Source organism: Crocodylus siamensis, chromosome 5, assembly GCF_052110815.1.
Source record: "Crocodylus siamensis isolate JL-2025a chromosome 5, ASM5211081v1, whole genome shotgun sequence".
Lineage (NCBI taxonomy): Eukaryota > Metazoa > Chordata > Crocodylia > Crocodylidae > Crocodylus > Crocodylus siamensis.
In genome coordinates this window covers 153336667-153349866 of record NC_143399.1, presented here as the reverse complement: position 1 = coordinate 153349866, position 13200 = coordinate 153336667, and the positions used below count along the sequence as shown (strand labels likewise).

General features: G+C 42.8%; 1 protein-coding gene across 1 annotated transcript in view; it reads left to right on the top strand.

The window, feature by feature from the left end:
* STK31 (serine/threonine kinase 31) overlaps nt 1-13200 on the top strand; it is a 92011-nt gene that overhangs the window by 54574 nt on the left and 24237 nt on the right. The window contains exons 12-15 of the mRNA XM_090046766.1: nt 915-1094; nt 8981-9097; nt 9582-9701; nt 10351-10482. Of these exons, the coding sequence (XP_089902892.1) occupies nt 915-1094; nt 8981-9097; nt 9582-9701; nt 10351-10482 (549 nt within the window). The remainder of the gene's footprint in view (nt 1-914; nt 1095-8980; nt 9098-9581; nt 9702-10350; nt 10483-13200) is intronic.

The following is a 13200-nucleotide window of genomic DNA, read 5'->3' as shown; positions in this document are numbered from 1 at the left end:
CATACTTCTTTGGTAGTTGCATCTCTAATTCATGCCTGGATCTTCCTAATTTTCTCCCTTCATACCCATGCAGTATTATTCTAACCTTCTCTAGGATTATTACCAAGTTTCCACTTTTTGTAGGATTTCTTTTTTGAGTTTCAGCTCACTGAAGAGATTGTAATCTAGCCAGGCTGGTCTCCTGGTGGGACAGAAGAATGGGAAGTGCACTGGGGTAGCTTACCAGTCTGACCTAAGTGAAGATTCTATCCTGATCCCAAATTTTCCTCTTCACTTGAAGTCAGACATCAGTTGAGTAATGTAAGTCAGCTACCTTGTTGACATATTTTGCTTCCCACAGTGAAAGGGAATTATTTTCAGCATTTGGGCAGTTCTTTAGGAAGAAATCCAAGATGTATCTCTGTCTTTCTATCTCTCTCTCTCTGTCTTTCGTATGCTCTGCCATATCCACATGATTTTTTTTATTGACGGGGAAGAGGAGAGTGGAAAAGAAAACTACTTACCAGTAATTACCTTTATTATAGTCCCTTTTTTATTTTTCTTTTCTCCAGCCTGTTTTTATTTATTGATTGATTTGCTTGGATGATTTGACTGAAAAGGCAGGAGCCTGTGTATGCTTTCATGATTCAAAGCCTTTTCTGCCACTAGAATTTTTGATAAACACAGTACAACCAGTTTCAAAAGGAAAGGAGCTGATCTGCAATCCTTACTAGTAGGTTGGTTTCATTTGTCACCTGAATAAATTGCGGGATTAGATTTTCCCCCCCCCCCAGTGAAAAATAAATCAATGGTTCAGTACACAAATTTAACTTTTATTTTTATACTTCATGTCTTTCAACTGTTTATAGTGCAGTGTTTTCCAAGCTCTTTTACACTCTTTGCTTGTGTACTGTTTCTTTGTTTACTCTTTACAGAGACTGTCTACTTCTCTGGAGGCAATGTATGGTGAAGTTAGTGAAGCAGATGACTCCAAGGAGGTATTTCAGCAATTCTTTGAGTGGAAGCATTTTAAACTGGAGGAATTCAGTCGTGTCAGAAGCAGTACCGACGCTTCATTGCAAATTCTTGCAGGATGGTTCAATGGCATCAAAAAGGTAGAATATACATTTTAACTATTGTCACATACTTTGAAAAGACAAAGAAATTCTGTATCTGTACTGTAACTTGGTATTGGTGCCTGATAAATTGGTGTTTTGAGAGGGCTGTATGTAACTTTCTGCAGTTGTATGTTTTAAGAATGCAACTAGGTGGCAGTGCTTCAATGGAAAGAGGAGTGTTCTCTGTGAAGAATAAAGATCTCCCTCTTATGCCCATACTTAATACAGCCAGTTGGCACAAATTCTGAATGTGTGCATTCAGGTGAGAGGACATATTTTGTGCTACACTTAATTTTTCTCCTCATATAATTTAATGTGAGCAAATTATAGGGAAAGTGTAATTTTCTAATGTATCAAATATAGTCTGTGTACATACATTTTCAGTGTTTCAAATGGAATTATGTCTTTCAGACCTGTCAGGTTGTTGGTGATTAGGGTTGGTGCTGGCAGCTTTGATTATCTCTGGGATCCCACAAACTTGTTTCAGGTGTTCTTGATTCTACTAGTCTGTGTAAAACTCATTGTGACCCCAGATCTGATGAAGCATTAATTTGCTGGAGTCTCAGCTACTTCACAGCTAGTTGGTTTCTAATTAGGCAAGCTTCCATTCATTTTATGAAATTAGATTTTTCTCTTAGCTATGGACTGATCGCCAGCTTCTGTCTTGAGTAAGCATTTGGAACATAGGTGTGAGAAGACAAACAGTCGCACACATAATATGCTTTTTTCCACCCCCAACTCTGAAAACGATAAATCAGACTTTGACCACTGAAATGGTTGTGAAAGAGGGACAGCCAGAGACTGTATTGGAAGACACAAAAGATGCAAATATACTGGAAGGTGGAACCTGAAAGCTTGTTATCTGTGACAAAAGACAGCACTCCTCAGAACATGTGGATGTTCAGCTGGAGAAGTTTTTGAAGCCCTGACACTGTAGGAGAAGGAACCCACTCCAATGGTAGGAGAGTCCAAACCATGCTCCTCTAGCAGTTGTGGGGAGGATCGACACCACTGCTACCAAGAGGAAGTGATGTGTGAGGGTGGTTAGCAACTTCCTCCTGTGGGGCACAGAGGCATTCATCTGCTGGCCTGATCTGTTGACTTGGAAAGTGTGTTGCCTGCCAGAAGCCTGCAGCAGAGGTGTCACAGAAAGGTTTCTGAGACCCATCTGGCTCTGTGGCTGCTATTCCATGCTGCTCATCCATGTGGGTACTAATGATACTGCCCAGAGTGACTAAGTAGATCAGAAGTGACTACATGGATCTAGGTGCAAAGGTTAACAGGATGGGGCCCAGGTAGTGTACCCATGAATCTTTCCAGTGAAGGGTAAAGGTCTGGCCAGGAGCAGACATTTTAAAGCGTGACTACATAGTTGATGTAACCTGTGGGATACAGGAAGAAGGGGGACCTGCCTGGTGCCACTGTCCCTGGATGATCTGGATGTGGAGGGGGTCCCTGGGCCACCCCTGTCATATTCTGGCTAGGGGTTGTGGGGCAGACATGCAGGGTGCCAGGCTTGGCTAAGGTGGTGGTGGGCAGTCCTTTCTCCTTGCTTGACCCTCCCTTCCCCCATCCATCTCCTGAGTTTCTCCTGCCAGCCCAGGGACTCCCAAGTGCTGAGCTTGACCAGGAATGGCAGCAATATGCAGAGCCCTGCTTTTTGCCAGCCTTCTCGTTCCGGGGCTCTAGCTGCAGGAAGTGGCTGTGTGGAGTGCTGGGCTCAGTTGGGGACTGGCTGTGGTGGGTGGTTCCCTGCTTCTCCTACTCCCACCATATCTCCCACTGGCTCTGGGTCTCCAGCTGCAGGGAGCAGCTGTGTGGGGAACTGGGGTTGGCAGTGGTAGCAGCAGACAGGTCCCTGTTCCATGCCTAGCCCTCCTGGTTTCTCCTGCTGGCCTAAGGACTTCAGCTGCAGAGATTAATACCTTGAGTGTACCTTGATTTTAGCAAGACTTTTGATGTGGTCTCTGAGACATTTTCGCAGGCAAGCTAAGGAAGTATGGACTGGATGAATGGACTGTAAGGTGAATAGAAAACTGGATAGACTATCGGGCTCAGAGAGTAGTAATCAATGGCTCAATGTCAAGTTTGCAGCTGGTATCAAGTGGAGTGCCCCAGGGGTCGGTCTTGGGGCCAATTTTGTTCAACGTCTTCATCAACAACCTGCAAGATGGAAAAGAGTGCACCCTCAGCAAATTTGCAGGTGACACCAAGCTGGGGGAAGGGTAGAGCTAGGATTCAGAGTGACCTAAACAAATTGGAGGATTGGGCCAAAAAGAATCTCATAAGGTTCAACAAAGACAAGTGCCAAGTCCTGCACTTAGGATGAACAATCCTATGCACTGGTACAGGCTGGGGGCTGGCTGGCTGGGCAGGAGCCCTGCAGAAAAGGACCTGGGAATTAGAGTGGACAATATGCTGAATATGAGCCAGCAGTGTGCCCTAGTTGCCAAGAAGGCTAACAGCATACTGGGCTGCATTGATAGGTGTGTTGCCAACAGGTCAAGGGAAGTGAGTATTCCTCTCTATTTAATACTGGTGAGGCCACATGTGGAGTACTATGGTCCCCCCCACTACAGAAAGGATGTGGACAAATTGGAGGGAGTTCAGTAGAGGGCAACAAAAATGGTGAGGGGGCTGTGGGACATGACTTCTGAGGGAACTGTGCTTATTTAGTCTGAAGAAGAGGAGACTGAGAGGGGACAATAGCAGCCTTCAACTACCTGAAGCGGGGTTTGAAAGAGGATGGAGCTAGACTGTTCTCAGTGGTGGCAGGTGACAGAACATGGAGCAATGGTCTCAAGTTGCAGCAAGGGAAGTTTAGGTCAGATTTTAGGAAGAGTTTTTTTCATTGATTCATAGGGCTGGAAGGGACCTTGAAGATCATTCCCAGGGGCAGGAAGTCGGCTAGGATCAAAGGATCCCAGCAAGATAAACATCCAAACTTTTCTTAAAAGAGTCCAAAGTAGGTCTCTGCACCACTTCTGGAGGGAGTCTATTCCAGGCTTTGGGGGTTCAGACAGTAAAGAAGTTTTTCCTTATGTCCAGCCTAAAACATTCATGGAGGAGTTTATGACCATTGATCCTTGCTATCCCTTGGAGCGCTCTTGTGGACAGGTGTTCCCCCAGATCCTAATGTACATCTCTTACATACTTACAGGCAGCCACCAGGTCCCCCCTGAGCCTGCGCTTTTCCAAGCTGAAGAGTGCCATGGCTCTCAGCCTTATCATAAGGCCTAATCTCTTGCCCTCTGATCATGCTCGTGGCTCTCTTCTGGACTCTCCCAAGCTTCTCGACAACCTTCTTGAATTGTGGAACCCAGAATTGGATGCAGTACTCCAGCTGCGGCCTTACCAAGGCCAAGTATTGCAGGAGGATATCCTGGGATTTACTTGAGAAGCATCTATGGATGCAAGCCAGAGTTTTGTTGGCGTTACCAGCTGTGACATCACATTGGTGGCTCATGTTCATCTTGTGGTCAGTCATGACCCCCAAGTCACTTTCAGCAGTGGTGCCAGCAAGCGTAGCACTGCCGAGCCTCTAAGTATGCTGCAGGCTTTTTTCCCCCCGAGGTGGAGTAGCTTACATTTATCTTATTGAACGTCATCAGGTTTGTATCCGCCCACTTACTAAGCTTATCCAAGTCAGCCTGGATCACTAGTCTGTCCTCAGGTGTGGACGCCATGCCCCAAAGTGTAGCGTCATTGGCGAACTTGGCCAGTGCATTTCTGACACCAGTGTCCACATTGTTGATAAATATCTTGAAGAGAACTGGTACAAGGACAGAGCCTTGGGGGACACCACTGGTCACAGAGCACTGTGATTTTTCTCACTAGGCGGGTAGTAAAACACTGGAATGGGTTACCCAGAGAGGTGGTGGAAGCTCCATCCTTGGAGGTTTTCAAAACCTGGGTAGACATCTTTGGCTGGGATGATGTAGTCAGTGATGGTCCTACTTTGAGCAGGGGGGTGGACTAAATGACCTCCTGAGACCCCTTCCAAACTTAACTTTCTATGATTCTATAACTTGGGGAGTTGGGCTCAGTTGAGGTTATTGGTGCTGGTTGCGGGTTGTTCCCCACTTCATGTGCCTATCTGCCTGGCCCTTTTCATCCCTCCTGCCCTGGTGTCCCTGGTTAGACTGTTCCTTATTTTGGGAGAAGTCTGTGCTGCTTATTGAGTACTTCCTGCTCACAGTGAACAGAACAACTAGTTACCAACACTTTTTCTGTGAACTTAAATGTCAGGAAGTGCAGTTCGGAATACATGTGTATACCTTCAGAGTTGCATTTGGAATGCTCTCCAAAGAGGAATGTTTCACAACAGAAGCTGTTATATTTATTTTAGGTGTGGACAAGCTGGGAATGATGCAAGAGTAGCAAAATGGTTCTAATTTTTAACCCTGGAAAAAAACAGTTGAAGGTGGAATGGTTATGTTACACTTCCAGTGTTCGCATCTCACCTGCAACTAAAAATTAAGCTGTAAAAGCTGCTGCCTGTTTAAAAGGGTTCTCAATGTGAATGTGTGTGTCTATACTCTGAGTAGTCCTTTATAATGTTGCTGTCTAGCACAATGGTTCTCATCTTTCTTGGACTCAAGGCATCTCCACAACTTTTCAAAGTTTAGTGGCACCCTATTAAAAAACAAAGCCAAAAAATCTAATATAAATATATTACAAATATCATAACATGGACTTGAGCATTATATTGTTAATTAAATGTTGTTAATTGATTAGATCAGGAGGGTCAGACTTGCCTCCTGCCCTAGGCCAGATCCAAAATGCAGGGCCTGTGCGGTGGATCCAGTCCTTGGCATGGAGTGGTTCTGTTGACGGAGGCAGCATCAGCTCCTGTTTGGTGCATGAGGTGGCTCCAGCTTCCTCCCAGTGGTAGTTGGTAGTTGGCGCATGTGGTGGCAGCTCTAGTACCTGCCACATTCCCCATCCTAGAGCTGGACCCACTGCTGCTGACATGCTTTGGCCAGCATGAGGTGGCAGTGAAGCTGGGGGCTACAGAACTGGGAGCATGACAGTGGTGATGGGCCTAGTAGCTGGAGGGCTTTTAGGGCTATGCCAGCCCTTGCTTGGCCTTTTGCCATGGATTGTCATGTCCATTGGGACTCAAAGGCTGCAGCAGGTCACTCTCCCTAAGCCATGCCCCCCAATTTCCTGTTGCCTGTCAGTAGCCTGGTGGGCCAGATACAGTGGCTCTGCAGGTTGGCTGTGGTCCATGGGCCCTATATATGACACCCCTGTATTAGATCATTATAGTTACATTATATTCATTCCACAGCCAGGTGGAACTGTGCTGTACACCTCCTACAGAACCACATCAGGAAGTGGCTGTGACAGGAACATGTTCTTTCATCATAGCCCTTCCCAGTCTGATCCTGCATAGCATCTCCTGGAAACAGATCCATGTAGGCCAGGTGGGACTGTCCCATGTGCCCTTATACAGGCAGATGTTTCAGCTCCAGCTCTTCCCTGTTTGGCTTTAATGTGCTTCCTGGTAACAGAGGCACAGGGGGTTGTTCCACCTTACAGCAGTGGCAGTCTGGAGATAAATTGCCTGCTGCTACCAGGTAGAACTGCCTGACGTGCCCCATGTGCCTCCCTTGTTTTCTGGAGGCATGTCGGAGCTGTACTAAGAAGCTGCAGCAGAAAGGCATTCCTGCCTGTATTACATTTCTGCAGGCAGGTGCATTGTTTCTGCTGCTGCTCCTCTTTTTTTTCAGGACGTATATTGGAGCCAAACCAGGAAGAGCTTCAGGAAAAATTAAATGCCTGCTTACATAATGCAGGAAGCTGCACCTTTCTGCTGCAGCTGTTTCTCAGTTTGACTTTGTGCCTCCTGAAAACAGGCATGTGGCACAATTTCATCATGTAGTGGCATCGTGACATCTGTGGCAGGTTCTGACAGCACCCTGGTTAAGAACCACTGTGCTAGAAACGTGGAGCTTGGAAGTCTCCAGCTCTTGTGTACAAGTTTAGTTTCTTTCCACCAGTTATTATGAAACCTGGATTCCAGAATATATTTGTACAAAACCTATTATTTATTTTCATGAAAGTACTCTCTGCTTTGTCCAGCTAAGCAGCAAAAAATTAACGATGGATTAAAGGATGTTGATAAACGCTTCTGGATTTTACTTAAAATATTTTGCATAAACGGATATGGTTTGAGCATTTCAGAAACAGAGCCTTAAATCACTTCCCCAAATTGTTTGCTTGAGGTTTAATCAGAGAGCAAATTTAGAAAGTTTCCTAGAAATCTAGCAAGCTAATATGCTGGAGAAGACATTACATTCCCATAATGACAGTATGTGAGAACAGCTGAGCTAAACAGTTTCAACATGCTGTACTTTGTAACTGAACAGGCTCTGATTACTGTCTCTGTTTCTAGAATGAATGGTGTTAGTAATAAAATATACCAGCTACCCATGTGGCCATTTCACTTAGGCAGTAAATAGCAACAGGGAATGCTTTCCTGGGGTATTGGCGCCAATACTCTTGTTGATACTCAACTGAGGAGTGAGTGTTTGCAGTTGCCATATTTTTACACATATTACAACAATTAGAATATATAATAGCCTTAAAAATAATTTCTACACTGCTGTGTCATGCAAAATAAATCTCTAGATCCCATTTGTATATGTGAGGATATTGTTGCTTAATTTAATTTTATTGTTGCTTTATCTTTTTGGTTTTTTCCTGTAGGGTGAGAAGCAAGCCAGCAGTTGTTAAAGCATACTTAAATGTTTTCAGCAGATTCCTCAGTAATGAAACGTTTTAAGGTGTTTGTAGAGAGAGAGATGGGGAGGGAAGGCATGGGTTTGCCAAAGGCAACCCTTTAATTTTTTCTACAAAGTTTAAAAAAAAAAAACAACCACCAACCAAAAAACCTCCTGAAAACCAAAATGGAAGTTACTGTTGCATGAAAAACTGTAGGGTTTTTGCCCTCCCAGAGTTTTGGTGTGGATACTTTCTATTGTGTTGTACAGGCAGAGGAACAGTAAATCCTTTCAGCATCAGGCTCAACAAAAGATGATCCTTTAGGCATCAGGCTCAAAAAAAGATGAAGGCAAAATTCAGTTGATTTCCCCCCCCCCCCCAATGCTGAATCACAGTCTTATGTTCTCTTGGAATTGTTTTTGACTGGTTTGAAACTTTTAATTGATACAAATGTTGCATTTGACTCTAATGGCTTGATTTAGAGAGATACTTAGTTTCTGCCAAAGCCACGCTTTAATAGGAATTAAGGCCACACAAAGCTTTGGTTGCTGATTTGGTGGAGATTCAGCTCGATTCGGTGGCTGAACCTCTGAATCCAAATTGAATCAGGAGACCCTTTAATCTCTCTGAATTAAATTGGAACCCTCTGAATCTATTTGGAGAAATTCGATGATTCAGACATAGACACAGCTTTAAATGTTTTTTTCTACATAGCTCAAGGTACCAGGGGGCTCTTGAATGCTGAGATGTTCGAGTGGATGGAGCGTCCCATGGAAGTGCTGCGGGGGGCTCCTCCTCCCCCGCTGCCGCACTTGACCACTGTTCCCCCCCCGGCCCTTTGGGATGCTTCATCTGCCCCACCATCGCAGCTGTCACCTGGTACCTCAAGTTGTGTAGAAAAAACATTTTAAAGCGGCGTCTGTGGCCAAATTGCTGTTTCTATGAATCGGCATCGAATTTTCAGATTCGGTCAAATCAAATTGGGACAGCAATCCAAATCAAGAAATTGCATCACTGTCCCCAATTCGAGCCAAATCCGAATTTGAATCAAATGCAGCCAATTTCACACACTCCTAATAGAAATTACTTCCCTGTTTGCATAAAACATTAACTTTTAATTATAACATTCAGTTCTTTTTCTTCCTTCTTTCTAGTTTTTTGACTTGACATCAGAAGTAACTTTGAATTCAGAAGAAGTGGTTGGTAATGTGGATGAAGTTCTTGAAAATGTTGAGTCAAATATTTGCAAAGAGCTGGAGATTTCTTTAGTTGTAAGTTCCTGGCATTCCTAACTTGCTTGTTCTCTGATAGGTATCAGAGTTGTATAGACTAATCATGGCTTTTTAATCTACCAGGTGGTTTGCTTTTTATCATTACAAGGCAGCACCTCTTTCTTAAAAATGAATGAGGGGAAAGTAGATGATACATATGGTGACATTTAGTGTCTGTTCAAGAAATCTATTTTTATACAGTAAAAAAGGTCATTTTTATAGAATACAGAATATAATAAAAATAAAGCCTTGTATAAAAATATGGTCATCTTTCTTTTATTGTAACTAGTTGGTGAACTGTTTAAGTCTGGTAAATTGTACATTTCCATTCTCTTAAGAAGAGAGAGAAAAATCTGATGCATAAGCCATTTAATACCATTAATGGTATTTTCAACAAAGCTTTTTAGACCTTAGATATTAACTCTTATAAACTGAGAATAACTGCAAGCCTTTTATCTCCTGCTTTATATGCAATTCAATCCAGGAGCAAGATGAAGCAGATAAGAAAATACTCTTAAACGTATACAATAAAGTTATACAGAAAATCCATCAAGAGCAATATTTAATTACTATAGTGCAGAGCAAATACCTGGCCAGTGTGGAGGTCAGTTTATCCTTAGTTTGTCTGTCTATCACACTGTTTAGTGTTAATGATTTTTTCTGAACTCTGTTTTTAAGAGTTCAGTTTCCTTTTTTTTCTTTTTTCATTGAAGTTTGTATGTGCACACTGGTTAGAAAGGTAGTTTTATTTTAAAAGAGAAATACAGGTTTTTATTGCTTAACTAAAGCTTTAAAATGCTTTTTATAAAATAATGTAAGATTGGAGCCTTTGGACTCTTAAAAATCATGAAACATAACTTTTAAGACTATTGGTAGATGCAGATTGCTGATAACGTCAAGTTTGCTTTTATCGGTGCTGATATGGAATGATATATTGGTACACCTCTTTGGATAATGCCAACTCTTAGCTTTTCACTTTATTTTTCCACAGTCAAAAAATATAGGGCTTTTTTGTTGTTGTTGTTGCAAGGAACTCAGACCAGGACAGCTTATAATGTTTTTGGCACTGTGGATTCCTATTTGAAATTTCCTGAGTTAATCTTCTGAACCATGTGTAGGTGTTTGCACACTTAATAGTACTTGTGTGGTATCCTGAAAAGGATCTGATCTGCTGCGCACTGTTGAAAATCACTGCTCTAAATGTATTAGAACATGTTAAAAATGCATTGATTTAATTACTGTTTTTTATTTAGTTTAAAAAGCAGATGGTGGAATGGTTGAATAGGAGCCCCAATATTGAGAACTTGTTATTAATTAAGAAGGCTTTGAAAAGCTTAAAGGCACGACTGAGATGGAAGCTGGTGGAAAAAAACAACTTGGAAGAAGTATGGAATTGTTCCAGTTTTTTTAAGACCATACTACAGAGATGTAAACTTGTTTATCCCAGATAAGTGGTAATCACTGCTGATAGTTTGTACGTGCTGTTTTGAAGATGCATTCCTTAAGTCATAGCTAAACAGATATTTAGAGGTGAATTCATGTTAAACCATTTTGACTACTGCTGCTGTTCATGCACCTGTTTAAGAGACCAAACTTTGGTAGCTCTGTGGTCAGTTTTTTTGGAAAGGGGAAAGATGTTTCATTCTTCCATGTAGTACAAAGGTGGCACAGCCACACCAGTTTCCAGCATGGCTTGTATGAACATTTCCACACTTACCTAGTTTCTCAGTTTCCTTTTTTCCTTGTCTCCCAGACCAGCACACTGTTTTGTTCAGTGACTTTCTCAAAGTTTAGCTCCATGTTTTAAGTTATCCTCTGTTTTAAGTGCATGAAAACAAACAAACAATTTAGTAATAGGTTTGAACCTCTTGCCACAACACCAGCAACATGTACACCATACCTGTTGATGGTTCATAGCTATCACTTATTTGTTGACAAAATGCGTCATAAAAAGTGAATATTCCCCTAATTCTAGTAGGGAATAAGTCTGGGTAAGAGTATGTAATAATGCGAACTCTAGATATTTCGGTTTTAATGTCCAACAATACATAACATGGTCCTTGTTTCCAGGAGTTTAGTCTTGAGTTTTAGATGTAATGGGTATACTGTAGAGAGAAAAATGGATGTTAGGTAAGATGAAGGTACAGCCATACTCCTGTGTATGGTAGTGTTTGCTTGGCTTTAAAAATACACTTACACAGAACACCCAAATATCTGATTATGAGCATTGTAGGAGGGTGGAAGCTTCCAAGGGAGTTTTAAAGTTAAGAGAGCCTACTGGACAGCAGTAGGAATAGGATTTTATATATAGAAGGGTGATGTGATTTTGAAAAATACTGTGATTCTTTTGCTTGCAGGAGAAACAGACAGTCTGTGAAGTTCATTTGTCAGATAAATTTGGGGTAATGATTCTGAGAACAATGCAACTTAGGCATGTACATAGTAAACTTATTGTGTTTACTAGCTGTACTTTTAAGCACACCTGTGTTGCTCAAACTGGCTGTCTCCTAGCCTGAACAGCTATGTTTGCACTGTGCTACATGGGGCTAGTAAGCATTGCTGAATGACTAGACCACAGTATAGTCTGTGGCTGCACTGCTTCTAGTGTAGGAGGCATTCTACCCAGGACTTTCTGGAGTTTTTGAAAGTGACACTGTTGAGCACCTTAAATTCACTGTGTAGACTTGGCATTTGATGGGAAAGGAGCATAAGATTTTTGTTAGAATTCTGGTCCCTGCTCCTTTCTCCAGCCCAAGACTGCAGCCTGAGAGGTTCGCTCATCTTTCCAGACAATACTAGACACAGTTCATACTTGTTTGTGAGACTTCAAGGTTTGGTCATGCTGCATCTATCCTTTCACTGTATTTTCTCTGTCTCTTTGGATTGTGTGGGTTCAGCATGCCCTCTATATCCATAGGTTTATAGATGTTAGGGACTGGAAAGGGACCTTACAAAATCATCGGGTCCTGCACTTGAGCAGGAAGGAGTGTTGGGGTCAGATGACCCCAACAAGGTGGGCATCAAGATGCTTTTTGAAGATTGCCAGGGTAGGTGACTGTACCACCTCTTGGTGGGGGGGGGGGGGTGTTGCGGCGGGGGTGTCTGTTCCAGTTCTTTGGCACTTAAGGAAAAACTTCTTTACAACTCAAGTCCAGTCTGAAGCGATCTTCAGTCAGTTTGTGCCCATTGTTTCTTGTCTTCCTCTGGGATGCCTTGGTGGACAAATGTTCTTCCGAGCTCTGATGTACGCCCCTAATATACTTATAGGCTGTCACCAAGTTCCCTCTAAGTCTTCTCTTCCCCAGGCTGAACAGTCCCATGTCTTTCAGCCTCCACTCGTATGACCTGTTCTCCAGACCTCTAATTATATGCATGGCTCTCCTTTGGACTCTCTTAAACTTCTCCACATCCTTCCTGAAGTGTGGTGCCCACAGTTGGACACAGTACTCCAGCTGTGGTCTTACTGAGGCCAAGTAGAGTGGGAGGATGATGTGCTAAGTTTTGCTTGAGAGGCAGTGGTAGCTGCATGACGGTGTTTGATTTGCTCTGCCAGCTACAGCATCGTGTTAGTGGCTCATGGTCATTCTGTGGCTTATCACAACCCCCAGGTCTCTTTCAGTTATGGTGCTGGCAAACGTAGCACTGCCAAGTCCCTGTATTGCAGTCCCTGTATTTGGAAAAGGTAGGAGTGCTGAATGATGGTTCTTTATTGTATTGCAATATCAGGGTCATCTTTCCATGACTTTCCTCCCCTGCCAAGTTCTGTCCTTCTGCTTTTTTCCTCCAGCGTGGGAGAGTTGGCCAAATTGCTGGCAGTATTCCTTTTTACCTGGAAGGCCACAGAAGAAATTTTGCAGGATTGCTTGCCATTCAAGGACTTGCTTAGATTTAGAAATGGTGATCGATTTAGACAGCTTGTTGAAGCTCCTGTATTTACCTGCATGAATTGAGACTGGTCCAAAACTACCCCCAGAAGGTTGGAAGTCCTTGGTTCTTACAGTATTTATTCAAGTCTAAAGTTCAAAATTTTCCTAGTTCAGTGTCCTCAGAAGAGCCCTTTGTGGAGTTTTGGAACTCAGATTTTTTTTTTCATCATCCCTTAG